We start from the raw sequence: 13,877 nt of genomic DNA, 5'->3' as shown, positions 1-13,877 counted from the left end.
AAGGCACTACATATATATATCACACGCAGCACATAAAATAATAATAACACAATAATTTTAACAGATTAAAAATAAGTATTTTGTAGATGTACAAGTTGACATAAAGTGCATAAACAGTCTTATTGTCGAGTAGGGTTTTGCAATCATAAGAAGAACATATAAGACAAACAATGACACCATTTGTTAGACCCAGAATGGCCACTACAACTGGGTGCACCACCATCTTAGATTAAATAAGACATTTAAAAATGTTGTATTTGACCTCTTAAGCAGAATCATGGCACACGCCCGTGCCTGCAGTTGCCTAGCCACGTATGGAGAAGTGTTTAAGCCAAAGCTCAACTCTGGAAGTCAGTCAACAAAGCAAGGCAACCAGGCCTCTTGGTGACAAGGCTCAGAGGGCATAACCAAGAATGACCTGACTGTTTTTCAAGACTTGGATTGAAGCCAAGTTCTAATAATTGTGGGGACATTTTAAAGCTGTTTTAAATGGTTCTGATTTCCATGTACAGTTAAAACGACAATCATTGCTGTAAATATCCTTAAACATTTACTCCATTAAAAAGATACAGAAACTAAAGTGACGATTAAAAACATTAAAACAAATGCCATATAAAATATGTAATTTGGTGATCTGGCACCAAAGTTGGCAGGTGTAGGAGCCTAGAGGTAGATCCCCCAGAAGAAGGCATGTCAACAGCTGTATTTCATTAGAGATTTGGTATGTCACCATAGAGTCTAGAAAGCTCTAAAGATGTACTGTAGAAACCATGCTAACTGGTTGCATCACCATCTGGTATGGAGGAACTAATGCACGGGATTGTAAGAAAACTGCAGAGTGCTGTAGACTCAGCTAGCTCCATCATAGGTGCTAGCATCCCCACCTTCAAGGACATCTTCAACTGGCAGTGCCTCCAAAAGGTAGCATCCACATAAGGACCTCCACCACTCAGGACATCCTCTGTAGCATCCATTATCAGTACTGCTATCAAGAAGAAGGTAGAGGAGCCTGAAGACATACATACAACATTACCCCATAATTAGGTTAGGGTTAATTGGGGTTGTGGGGTTGCTGGGGCAGTGTGGCTCGAAGGACAGAAAGGACCTACCCTGCACTGTATCATTAAATAAAATAAAATAAATATATACTTTGGCCACTTAATCAAGTACACCTGCTGATTAATGCAAATATCTAATCAGCCAATCATGCGACTGCAACTCAATGCATTAGAGCAAGCAGACATGGTCAAAGAGGTTCATTTGTTGTTCAGAGCAAACATCAGAATGGGGAAAGAAATGTGATCTGAGTGAAGTTGACCATGGAATCATTGTGAGTGCCAGACAGGGTGGTTTGAGTATCTCAGAAGCCTCTGGGATTTTTCACACACAACAGTCTCTAATGTTTATAGAGAATGGAGAAAAAAGCAAAAACATCCAGTGAGTGGCAGTTCTAGGGGTGAAAAGCCCTTGTTAATGAGAAAGGTTTCAGGAGAATGGTCAGACTGGTTCCAGCTGTCAGTAAAGTGACAGTAACTCAGATAACCACACCTTACAACAGTGGTGTGCAGAAGAGCATATCTGAACAAACACCACATTGACCCTTGAAGCGGATAGCCTACAACAGCATAAGACCATAAACATACACTCACTAGCCACTTTATTAGGGACAGGAGTATAAGTTAACTGAGCTTATTTGAGGATGCACAAAAGACAAACTTATACCTGCTGTCAATTTAACAGGCCAATCCAACAAACATTTAAATGGCAAGGAATGGCTTTCATTCTCAATTGCTTAACAAACCTCTAATGCAACCAGAAATTAGGCACACCTGAAGGTTGCCCACTTAATGATAAACATGACACTGAGAACCAACATGACAAAGGGACATCTGATTTCCCTCCTCTACAGATTGTTTATTAATTTTCTAGGTTTCATTAACCTACCTATAAAATGAGAGTTTGATTAAATAAAGGAAGGGGCAGGAGAGTTGCATTAGTCAGACTACACTAAGAAAGGATGGCACCGGGGAGAGTCCAGAGGAGTTCACGAGAATGATCCTAGGAATGGAAGAATTAACACATGAGAAACATTTGATGGCTCTGGGCTTGCACTCACTTGAGTTTACAATCATGAGTGGGTGGGGTGGGGACCTCACTGAATCCCATCAAATATTGAAAGTGCTTTAAGATGGATTAAAAATAAATATTTATATTTTGGGGAAATATTTCCATCTTGCTGGAGTAATCATTTACATAATTTATTGTCTCTTATGGTCCCTAGACTGGAGCAACATACAATCTGCTGGCGAAACTCAGCAGAATGAGCAGCATCTGAAGGGGGAAGAAATTGTTGACATTTCGGGTCAAAATCCTGGATCAGGACATAGATGTTACCCAACAACACACACAAAATGCTGGTGGAACACAGCAGGCCAGGCAGCATCTATAAGGAGAAGCACTGTCGACATTTCGGGCTGAGACCCTTCGTCAGGAAGGGTCAACAGTGCTTCTCCTTATAGATGCTGCCTGGCTTGCTGTGTTCCACCAGCATTTTGTGTGTGTTGTTTGAATTTCCAGCATCTGCAGATTTCCTCATAGATGTTACCCAGCTGGTTCACCTCCTCCAGCAGATTGTTTGTTACTACGGCTCCAGAATCTGCAGTTTCTTCTGTTCCCCCAAGCTAGACTTTGATCACATTCAGCCTGGATGATTGAATAGCTTTGCAAAGAATCACCAAAAGCAGGACCAAAAGCAAACTTAAATGGCTTCTAGAAGAGGAAAATTAAACTGTGATTACAAATTAAATCAGCAACTTGGTTTCCAGAGAATGGAACATGCACAGCAAATTGATACATAGTCATAGAATACAAAAGTACAGAAACAGGCCCTTCGGCCCATTTAGTCCATGCCAAACTATTGTTCTGCCTAATCCCATCAACCTGCACATGGACTATAGCCCTCTATACATCTGAACAACAACTGAAGCTCTTGAACATGTCTTAATACCTTTATACAGAGTTGCTACCACATGATTGGTTGATAAGATATTTGTATTAACATTCAGGTGTACCTGAGTATGATACTGTCTGTTTTAATTACCGACTGGTTTAGTGCGATATCCTCTCACAATATACAAAAACTACAATGAACTGTCAGGTCAGCAGAAAAGGTCACTGACTGCAGTCTACAATCACCGCAGGACTTGTTTGTGTACAGGACAAAGAAGTGGGGAGGAAAATCATTGCAGACTCTACCCAACCTGCAAACTGCCCTTTCCAAGAACTCCCCTCTGGAAAGTGCTATAGGGCTATTAATTCAAAAACCACGCCATCTTAAATTTCCAACTGCCCCAGGCAGTTAATCTGATTAATCATTCTATTTAGCCTACCCCCACCCCTTCTGTTTATTACTTCAGTTAGTGCACTGCATTGTAAACAATTCAAATCACTTTTTATAATGCTGTTTACATTGTAAATACATGTTGGTATTGATGTATTTATACATATTTTATTCCACATTCATACTTTATCCTCTAACTTTATATAATTCTTTATTCTTTATTATTTGTAAATGTTGGTTTTCGATGCATGTCACACCCTGACCAACACAACACAGCAAATTCCTAATATATGCAAATATTGTTGTGATGATTGAACGCTCTAGTATTAATTGTTTGGTGACAATAAAGTAAAGTAAAATATACATTGCAAATAAAGTTCATCCTTGATCCTTAAATTGTTCGCTAATGCCATTGGTTGAAAGAATAATGTGCTCTTCGTTATATATATTGCCATGGGATTTCTCTCTTATCATCACATAGACTAGATTTAACATTCCATTAGAAAGGCATTCCTCCAATAGAGCAGCACTGCTATAATGCTGTGCTGAAGTATCAACTTACACTGCATGTTTGACATTTGAAGTGGATGGCTGAAACACTTGCAGATCTGATTTGCTGACTTGAGAGCACACTGAATTGAGGGAATGGCTGTATTTGCCAGTTTAAAAACAAGCTCTTTCCTAACATGTTTACAATTTTATACACAGAAAGAACCAGCTGTTAACCAACAATTGTGATTTTAACATATGAAAAAGTAAAAACCTACCTGGACAATTCTCCATCCATTAACAAACATGGGCTGAGGTGGCAATTTGAACACGTCAAAATAATATACTCCGCCCAGAGGTGTGTACTGATTAAAATCTACAATTTGTTGATCTACTGCCTCTTTGGCTGCACTTTCTGTATGTATATAAAAAAACAAGTTAAATCATAACATGAGATGACAGAATTCCCTTTCCAAGTAACAAAAAAGATCTCAAATTCTTGTATTTCATTTTTCCTGAATATTGTGACAACTGTAACCTTATAATTAACAGCTCAAGTTCTGAACAAAAGTAATCTTTTTAAAAATTATCCTCAGAGTTTTGGTGTAGCAGAAGCTAAACAGTCCAATAAAAGTGTTAATTTATGGTCCTAAAGTACCATCAAAACTGAGAAGGTGTTAAAATATCTGAACTAAAATAAGAATGTTTTTAAAAACAATTCTTATTTATGAGAAAGTTACTCTGGAAAATGCTTTAGATCATAGGATTAGGCTCCATAATTCTCTAGATACATAGAAAAATACAGCACACTACAGGCCTTTCGGCTTACAAAGCTGTGCTGAACATGTCCTTACCTTAGAAATTACCTAGGGTTACCCATAGCCCTCTATTTTTCTAAGATCCATGCACCTATCCAGGAGTCTCTTAAAAGACCCTATCGTATCCGCCTCCACCACCGTCGCTGGCAGCCCATTCCACTCACACACCACTCTCTGCGTAGAAAACTTACCCCTGACATCTCCTCTGTACCTATCTCCAAGCACCTTAAAACTGTGCCCTCTCATGCCCGCCATTTCAGCCCTGGAAAAAACCTCTGACTATCCACACTATCAATTCCTCTCATCATCTTATACACATTATCTTACTCTCTCTTCTAATAGTGAAGTTGTTGATACTTTCTCCCCACATACTTATTCTTAGGAGGGAGATTGAAAATCTGACCGAGTGGTGCCATAACAACATCTTACTCAATGTCACCAAGACCAAGGAGCAAATTATTGACTTGACTTGGAGCAAATTATTGGTCAGGAGAAGGAAACCAGAGGTCCATAGCCAGTCCTCATTGGAGGAACAGAGGTGGAGAGGGTCAGCAACTTTAAATTCCTCAGTGCTATTATTTTGGAGGACATGTCCCGGGCCTAGCATGCAAGCGCAATTATGAGAAAAGTACAAGTTTGTGAAGATTCGGTATGACTCTAAAATTTTGACATACTTCCAAGGATGTGTATTGAAGAGTATATTCATCTGCAGTATCACAGCCCAGTATGGAAACACCAATGCACTTGAATGGGAAAAGTTTACAAAAAATAGTGGATATGACCCAGGCCATTTTCAGTAAAGCCCTTCCCACCATTGAGCACATCCACACGAAAAGCTGTCACAGGAAGCAGCATCCATTGTCAGGGACTTCCACCACCCAGTACCTGCTCTATTCTTGCTGCTGCTAGCAGAAAGAAGCTACAGGAGCCTCAGAATTCACACCACCAAGTTCAGGAACAGTTATACCTTTCAACTATCAGGCTCTTGAACCAAAGGGGATAACTTCACTCAGCTTCACTTGGCCCATCATTGAAATGTTCCCACAACATATAGACTCACTTTTAACAACTCTTTATCTCGTATTCTCAATATTTATTGCTTATTTATTATTATTGATTTTTTCTGTTTGTATTTAGACAGTTTGTTGTCTTTTGCACATTGGTTGAATGCCCAAATTGGTGCAGACTTTCTTGGAGTTTGTTACGGTTATTATGGATATATTGAGTACGCCCACAAGAAAATGAATCTCAGGATTGTATATGGTGTCATTTATGTATAAGATCATTAGACCATAAGACACAGGAGCAGAATTAGGCTACTTGGCCCATCGAGTCAGTTCTGCCATTCAATCATGGCTAATCTTTTGTCCCCCACTCCCCGGCCTTCTCAACATAACCTTTGATGCTGTGACCAGTCAAGAACCTATCAATCTGCCTTAAATACACCCAACAACTTGGCCTCCACAGCTGCCTGTGCTAACAAATTCACCACTGTCAGGCTAAAGAAATTTCTCTGCATCTGTTTTAATAGACGCCCCTGTATCCTGAGGCTGTGCCCTCTTGTCCTAGACATCATTTCCATATCTACTCAACTTTCCTCATACCCTTTCATTCCCAGAATCATCCTTGTTAACCTCCTCTGAACACTTTCCAATGCCAGCACATCAAAACTATTCACAATACTTAAGGTGAGGCCTCACCAGTGCCTTATAAAACCTCAGCATCACATCCCTGCTCTTATATTCTAGACCTCTTGAAATGAATGCTACATTACATTTACCTTCCTCACCACCAATTTAACCTGCAAGTTAACTTTTAGGGTGCTCTGCACAGGGACTCCCAAGTCCCTTTGCATGCCAGATTTTTGGATTTTCTCCCCATTTAGAAAATGATCTGCACATCTATTTCTTCTACCAAAGTGCACGGCCATGTATTTTCCAACTTTGTATTTCATTTGCTGTTTTCCTGCCCATTCTCCTAATCCATCCTTCTGCAGCCCCATTTTCTCAATACTAACTGCCCCTCCACCAATCTTCGTTATCATCTGCAAACTTGGCAACAAAGCCATCTATTCCATTATCTAAATCATTGAAATACAGCATAAAAAGTAGCAGTCCCAACATCGACCCCTGCAGAACACCACTAGTCATTGGTAGTCAATCTAACTTTCCTGTAATACCATGGGCTGTTAACTTGGTAAGCAGCCTCATGTGTGGCACCCTATCAAAGGCCTTCTGAAAATCTCAATACACCACATCCACTACAACCCCTTTAACTATCCTACTTATAATCTCCTCAAAGAATTCCAACAGGTTTGTCAGGCAAAATTTTCCCTTAAGGAAACCATGCTGATTTTATCCTATCTTGTCCTGTGTCACCAGGTTCTCCACAACCTCATCCTTAATAATTAACTCTGACAATGTACATTGATAATAAATTTACTTGAATTTTGAATTTTATTCAACTCCCCCTAGATTCTACCACTCACCAACACACTAAACACAATTTACAGTGGTCAAATAGTTCGCCAACCTGCATGACTTCAGGGTGTGGGAAGAAACCAGAGTACCTAAAAGAAACACACATGGTCACAGAGAGAAGAATATACAAACTCCTCGCGGATAGCACCAGAGGTCAGGAGTGAAGCCAGGTCACTAGTGCTGTGAGACAATAGCTTCACTACCTTTTCCACTGTGCCACCCATCCTATTTCTTACAGCACTAATGTCTTTCTTCACCATGCCTGAAATAAATATTGTTCTCACTTGCAAATATTCCACTGAAAACTCTCATCACAGCATTTGAATTATGACTACTTTCATTTATTTACTTTCTGCCTCTTTGGATATAACTTCTTTATCCAGCTGTTAATTTCAACATCTGCATAATTGAAGAAGAGCTGGCATTGACCTTAGTTCAGCATATTTAAGTAGAGCTTTGCACTGTCACCCTGTGAGATTCTTTAAAATTTTCAGACAGTATCTGCATTCCTTTGACTATCTTTTCCATTTGGAATGACATATTGAATTTACAGGTCCCACACCACCTACTTCAGGAACAGTTATTACCCTTCAATCACCAGGCTCCTGAACCTGCCTGGATAACTTCACTCACTGGTCACTGAACACAACCTATGAACTTACTTTCAAGAACTCTATAATTCATGTTCTCAGGTATCATTTATTCCTCCAAGAGGACCACAATCTTGTCGTGGTTTGGAAACTTGTGTGCCTTAATGACCTGGAGAGTTGTGTTGGCTAGAGTCAGGGCTTTATGCTTTAGCTCTTGGTAGGGTCATCCATGTCTAACAGGTCAAAGGGCAAAGGCCAGACAAAGAGTGGTCCACCAGTCCTCCAGGTTTGGGGGTTCAGCTCAGGGTTAAAAACCCTAACTGGTAAAACAAAACTGGTATGGAAACGGCAATAAAGAATCATTCTACATCTGAGTGGCCAAGAGATGGAGGACCTTTATCGCTGCCGTAAACACCAGCAGCGTAGTGAACAGTAAGTAGTTTTATTTTAATTTGCCCAGTTTGTCTTCTTTTGTACATTGGTTGTTTGTCAGTCTTTGCATGTAGTTTTTTATTGATCCTGTTGTATTTCTTTGTTCTGCTGTGAATGCCTACAAGAAAATGAATCGCAGGGTAGCATATGGTGACATATGTGTACTTTGATAATAAGTTTTCTTTCCAAGCCACCTATCAATAAAGAACTTCTTTGCTCCCTCCCCAACAATTCATACCTTTGCCTCTTCAGCCTATTAAGCCATAAAGTCCCATGGCTGACCTGGATCTCAACTCCACTTATTGCCATTGCCCCACACCTTTGGCACTTTTTAGCCATCAAGTACATACCAATCTCAGTCTTGAATGTTCTGTTTGGTATCCGGTACATCCAGAGTCTTTATTTTTGTTTTACTTTATTTAGACATACAGCACAGAACAAGCCCTTCCAGCCCAATGAACTGCACCATCCAGCAAACCTACCGACTTAACCCTAGCCTAATCACAGGACAATTTACAATGACCAATTAACCTATTAACTGGTACATCTTTGAACTGTGGGAGGAAACCACAACACCCGGAGGAAATGCACACACACATGGGAAGGGCATATAAACTTTCTTACAGAGGACCTGGTGTTGAACTCTGAACTCTGACACCCGAGCTGTAATAGCGTCATGCGAACCACCTTATAGGGAAATCATGCTGAACTATGCTTTGTCAAATCTTCAACAGCGAACTACTGTATGTCAAACTTGGTCATCTGAAAAATTTGCACAGAACTACTATCCTACCATGAAAGAGATCTGGACTTTTCACTCTTGAAGATATCACAGAGCTTGGTATCTTCTTTACCAATAATTCATTTCTGGAAGCAGCACTCAAAGCACTCTAGAAAATAATATTTTTAAACAACTTCATATGAAATGTTTATTCACAGAAGACAAGTTCATCACATGATTAAAGTTTATTGTTTCATAAAAAAGAAAAATACTTAGGACTGACAATATTAACTTTTGCATTTTACAAACATTTGTGATTCAAGAACAAGTAATATGCAAGGCAAAAATACTGGAAATTAAGATTTTCACGAAATACATAGACTGTAAAGAAGCTGTTAAAATACTTTCAAATGCCAGTTAAAATGCTTTTCAAGAGTCTAAAGATACTATTCTTTTGCGTCATCTTTCCTTAGAATACTTCTTCCTCTTTGGGATGTACTGTCAGGGTCCAGTCCGGTCCGTAACCCGCGTTCCGGGTCTCGATCCGGTCCGAGTGCTCGGGAAAGGTACTATTCATAAAGTCTTGCTTTATGCTGATGACCTATTGCTTTTTATATCTAATGTTACAACTTCTTTACCCTCTATGTTTCTTTTACTGACTAATTTTAGTCAGTTTTCAGCATATAAATTGAATTTACATAAGAGTGAATCGTTTCCTTTAAATAATTTGATACCAACCGATATTAACCTTTCTTTTAAAATAGTGAGAAAACAACTTACATATTTGGGTGTAACAATCACTAAGAATTATAAAGATCTATTCAAAGAAAATGTTCTAGTCTTAATGAATTATGTGAAAAAGACACTTTCTAATTGATCGCCTCTCTCTTTATCATTGATTGGTCGAATTAATTTTATTAAAATGAATATTTTATCTAAATTTATATGCCTTTTTCAAGCTGTACCTGTTTTTATTCCTAAGTCCTTTTTTGATTCGATTCTTTCTTCCTATATATGGAAGAACAGAAAACCTCGATTAAATAAAGCCCACCTTCAAAAAATTAAAAAGAATGGAGGCCTTGCTCTACCCAATTTTAGGTTATGTTATTGGGCAATTAACATACGAAATCGTGAGGATTGTCCAATATGGGTCTTTTTGGAAGCCAACTATGTTATGAAATTTTCTATTATTTCTCTTCTTGGATCCTCTCTTCCTTTATCTTTAAATAAATTAAAATGACAGTTTGGTGGTTAAACACACTTTGAGGATCTGGCTACAGTTTAGAAAACATTTAGGTTTATTGAGATTTTCCCTTTTTAGTCCTATTTTTTTCTAATTTTTTTAAACCATCTACAACCAATCTGTTTTTTTAGAGAATGGGATAGATTAGGCATTAAACAATTTCAGGATCTGTTTGTTGGAGGGAATCTTTCTTCTTTTGAGCAGCTCTCAGTGAAATATAACCTATAATATACCCACTTTTTTCAGTATCTACAGATAAGAGATTTTTTTAAAATCTAAACTACATATATTTCCCATCAGCCCAGATAAGAACATAATAGATGTAATTTTTTGCAGATATATCTCCTTATTGTAACAGATGTAATAATGGAGAGGCTTCATTAATTCACATTTTGGTCATGTTCGAGCCTTGAAAAATATTGGAAAGATGTATTCCAAACTTTTTCTGTACTTTTTAAAGTAAATTTTAAGCCCAATCCTTTGACTGCCTTATTTGGTATTGTTGAGGAAAGAGCTATAATTTTGGAGCCTTCTCATTTCCGGGTACTGTCTCTTATTTCTCTTATGGCTAGGAAGGTGATCTTGCTTAAATGGAAGGAGGTTGCCCCCCTACACATGCTCAATGGTTATGCGATGTTATGTCATGTTTAAATTTAGAGAAGATTCGTTGTTCAATTTCTGATTCTAACCAAGATTTTCAAATGCTATGAGGACCCTTTCTGAACTATTTTAAAAATCTTTGAATTGTTAGTTATTAAAATATAGATCTGGGTTATTATTATAAAACACTATATGGTAAAGTACTCTTTATTTTCTCTTGTTTTTTTTTACCAACCAGCTTTGTCTTGGTAGTGGGTGTAGATTTTTTAATAATATAATTAACCATATTATTGTATTTCATTATTCAATTTATTTTATTTGATTGATCATGAATATGGGATACTGTGATTGTAACAGTGTGATTTATATATAGTGCATTTTGTGCTATCTTATTTTGATTTATAATAAGTATCCTTATGAATTCTGTATTTGTGTATATGAAATTTAATAAAAAATATTGTAAAAAAGTACTTTCACAGCACTCTGTAATGTTGCTGACAGTCAGTGAGCCTGCAGAAAACTTCCCCTGGCTAACACTGCATTTGCCTTCCTCACCACTGACTCAACCTGCAGGAAATCCTGCACAAGGACTTCAAAATCCTTTTACACCTCTGATTTTTGTTTTTTTTCCTTATTTACAAAATAGTCCACACTTTTATTCCTTCTGCCAAAGTACATGAACATGTACCTCCCTACTCTGTATTTCATAGGCCACTCCTTTGCCCAATTCCCCCAATTTGTTTAAGTCCTTCTGCAGACACCCTGCTTCCTCAACATTACCACCCTTCCATCAGCCTTCGTATTGTCTGTAAACTTGGCCATAAAGCCATCAATTCCATCATTCAAATCACTGGCATACAATGTGAAAATAAGCGGTCCCAACACTGACCCCTGCAGCACACCACTAATCACCAGCAGCCAACCAGAGAAGGCCCCCTTTATTCCCACTCTTTGTTTCCTGCCAGTCAGCTGATCTTCTAACCCAGGGATTCCCAACATGGGATCGACAGACCCCTTGCTTAACGGTACTGGTCTATGGCATTAAAAAGGTTGAGAATCACTGTTCTAACTGTTCTAGTACCTTTCCCGTAATACCATTGGCTTTTATTTTTGTAAGCAGCCTCATGTCTGACACCTTGTTAAAGGCCTTCTGAAAACCCAAATAAACAGCATCCATTGATAAAGAGTACAGTTGATGTTTCAGGCCGAAACATTTCGGCAGGACTGACAAAGGGTTTCAGTCCGAAATGTTGGCTGTAGTCTTTTCCATAGATGCTGCCTGGCCTGCTGAGTTCCTCCAGCATTTGTGTGTGTTGCTTGGATTTCCTGCATCTGCAGATTTTCTCTTATTTGTGATTGAATATCCACTGACTCTCTTTTGTCTATCCTGTCTGTTATTTCCTCAGAGAATTCCAACAGATTTGTCAGGCAAGACAAATCCATGCTGACAATGTCCCTTTTAGAAAACCGTGCTGACTTTGGCCTATTTTATCATTTGCCTCCAAGTAACCCAAAACCTCATCCTTAATAATAGACCCCAACATCTTTCCAACCACTTACTAGTGATCATTACTAATGCCTTCATAATCTCTCCATCTACCTCCTCCAGAACCCTGAGGGTCCATCTGGTCCAGGTGACTGATTTACCTTTGGCAGTTTCAGCTTCCCAGGCACCTTATCTTTAGTAAGAGCAATGACTTTCACTTTGGCCCCTACACTCTCACATTTCTGGCATCCTGCTAGTCATCCACGGTGAAGACTGATGCAAAATACTTATTTAGTGCCTCTGCCATTTCTTTGTCCATTACTACTACTCCAGCATCATTTTCCAACTGTCTGATAGCCACTGTTGTCTCTCTTTTACTCTTTATACTATCTGAAAAAACTTTTTGTATCGTCTTTTATATTATTGGCTAACTTATCTTCATACTTTATCTCTTCTAGTTGAATTGCCTTCTGATGGGTTTTAAAAGCTTCCCGTTTCTCTACCTTTCCGCTAAATTTTGCTACATTATACTGTATATGCCCTCTGTTTTGCTTTTCTGCTGTCTTTGACTTCCCTTGTCCGCCACAGTAGTCTTATCCTCACTTTAGAATACAAATTTTTCTTTGGGATGTATCTTTCCTGTTCCTTCTGAACTTATCACAGAAACACCAGCTGTCATCCCTGCTGGTGTCCCCTTCCAATCAACTTTGGCCAGCTCCTCTTTCATGCCTCTATAATTCCCTTTATTCCACTGTAATACTGATATATCTGCATTTAGCTTCTCCTCAAACTGCAGGTTGAATTCTGATCACTGGCTCCTAAGGGTTACTTTACCTTAAGCTTCCTATTCAAATCTGGGTCATTACATTATACCCAATCCAAAATTGCCATTCCCCTAGTGGGCTCAACCACAAGCTGCTCTAAAAAGCTATTTCGTATGCATTCACAAAATTTCCCCTCTTGCGATCCAGCACCGACCAGATTTTCCCATACTAACTACATATTGAAATCCCCATGATTATCTCACCTGCCTATCATCTCCCCCAGTGCCACTCCTCCTTCACTTTCTCCTCTGGTCCACTTCCTCTCATATCATATTCCTTCATCTCCAGGCCTTTATCTTTTTCACCCACCTAGCTTCACTTATCTTTCACTTTCAGCTATACCTTTCAGCTATCCTACTTCCCCTGCCCCCACCTTTTTATTCTGGCGTCTTCACCCTTCCTTTCCAGTCCTAAAGAAGGGTCTCAGTCAGAAATGTCAAATGTTTGTTCATTTCCATGGGTGTTGCCTGACCTGCTGAATTTCTCCACATTTTATGTATATTGACTTTTTTACATGCTTCGCATTTCTCTCATAATTTGTAACCCACATCCTGGTTACTGTTTGGAGGCCTGTATATAACTTCCATCAGTGCTTTTTTCATCCTTGCAGTTTCTTAGCTCTATCCACAAGGAGTCTACATCTTCAGATCCTATGTCACCTCTTCCTAAGGATTACATTTAATTTTTTACTGATAGAGGCACCTCATCCCCTCTGCCTACCTGCCTAACCTTTCAATACAATCTGTAATATCCTTGGATGTTAAGCTCCCATCAATCATCTTCTTTCAGCCACGACACAGTGATGCCCACAAAATTATACCTTTCAATCGCTAACTGTGCTACAAGATCATCTA

At 38.8% G+C, this 13,877-nt stretch overlaps 1 protein-coding gene across 2 annotated transcripts in view; it reads right to left on the bottom strand.

Annotated features, from left to right (window-relative positions):
* dnai7 (dynein axonemal intermediate chain 7) overlaps nt 1-13,877 on the bottom strand; it is a 106,273-nt gene that overhangs the window by 36,194 nt on the left and 56,202 nt on the right. For both annotated transcript variants that reach the window (XM_073066065.1, XM_073066064.1), the window contains exons 9-10: nt 8,943-9,039; nt 4,108-4,244 (exon numbers count right to left, since the gene is read on the bottom strand). In XM_073066065.1, the coding sequence (XP_072922166.1) occupies nt 4,108-4,244; nt 8,943-9,039 (234 nt within the window). The remainder of the gene's footprint in view (nt 1-4,107; nt 4,245-8,942; nt 9,040-13,877) is intronic.

Source organism: Hemitrygon akajei, chromosome 14, assembly GCF_048418815.1.
Source record: "Hemitrygon akajei chromosome 14, sHemAka1.3, whole genome shotgun sequence".
Classification (NCBI taxonomy): domain Eukaryota; kingdom Metazoa; phylum Chordata; class Chondrichthyes; order Myliobatiformes; family Dasyatidae; genus Hemitrygon; species Hemitrygon akajei.
This window is presented reverse-complemented; position numbering and strand designations above follow the sequence as displayed.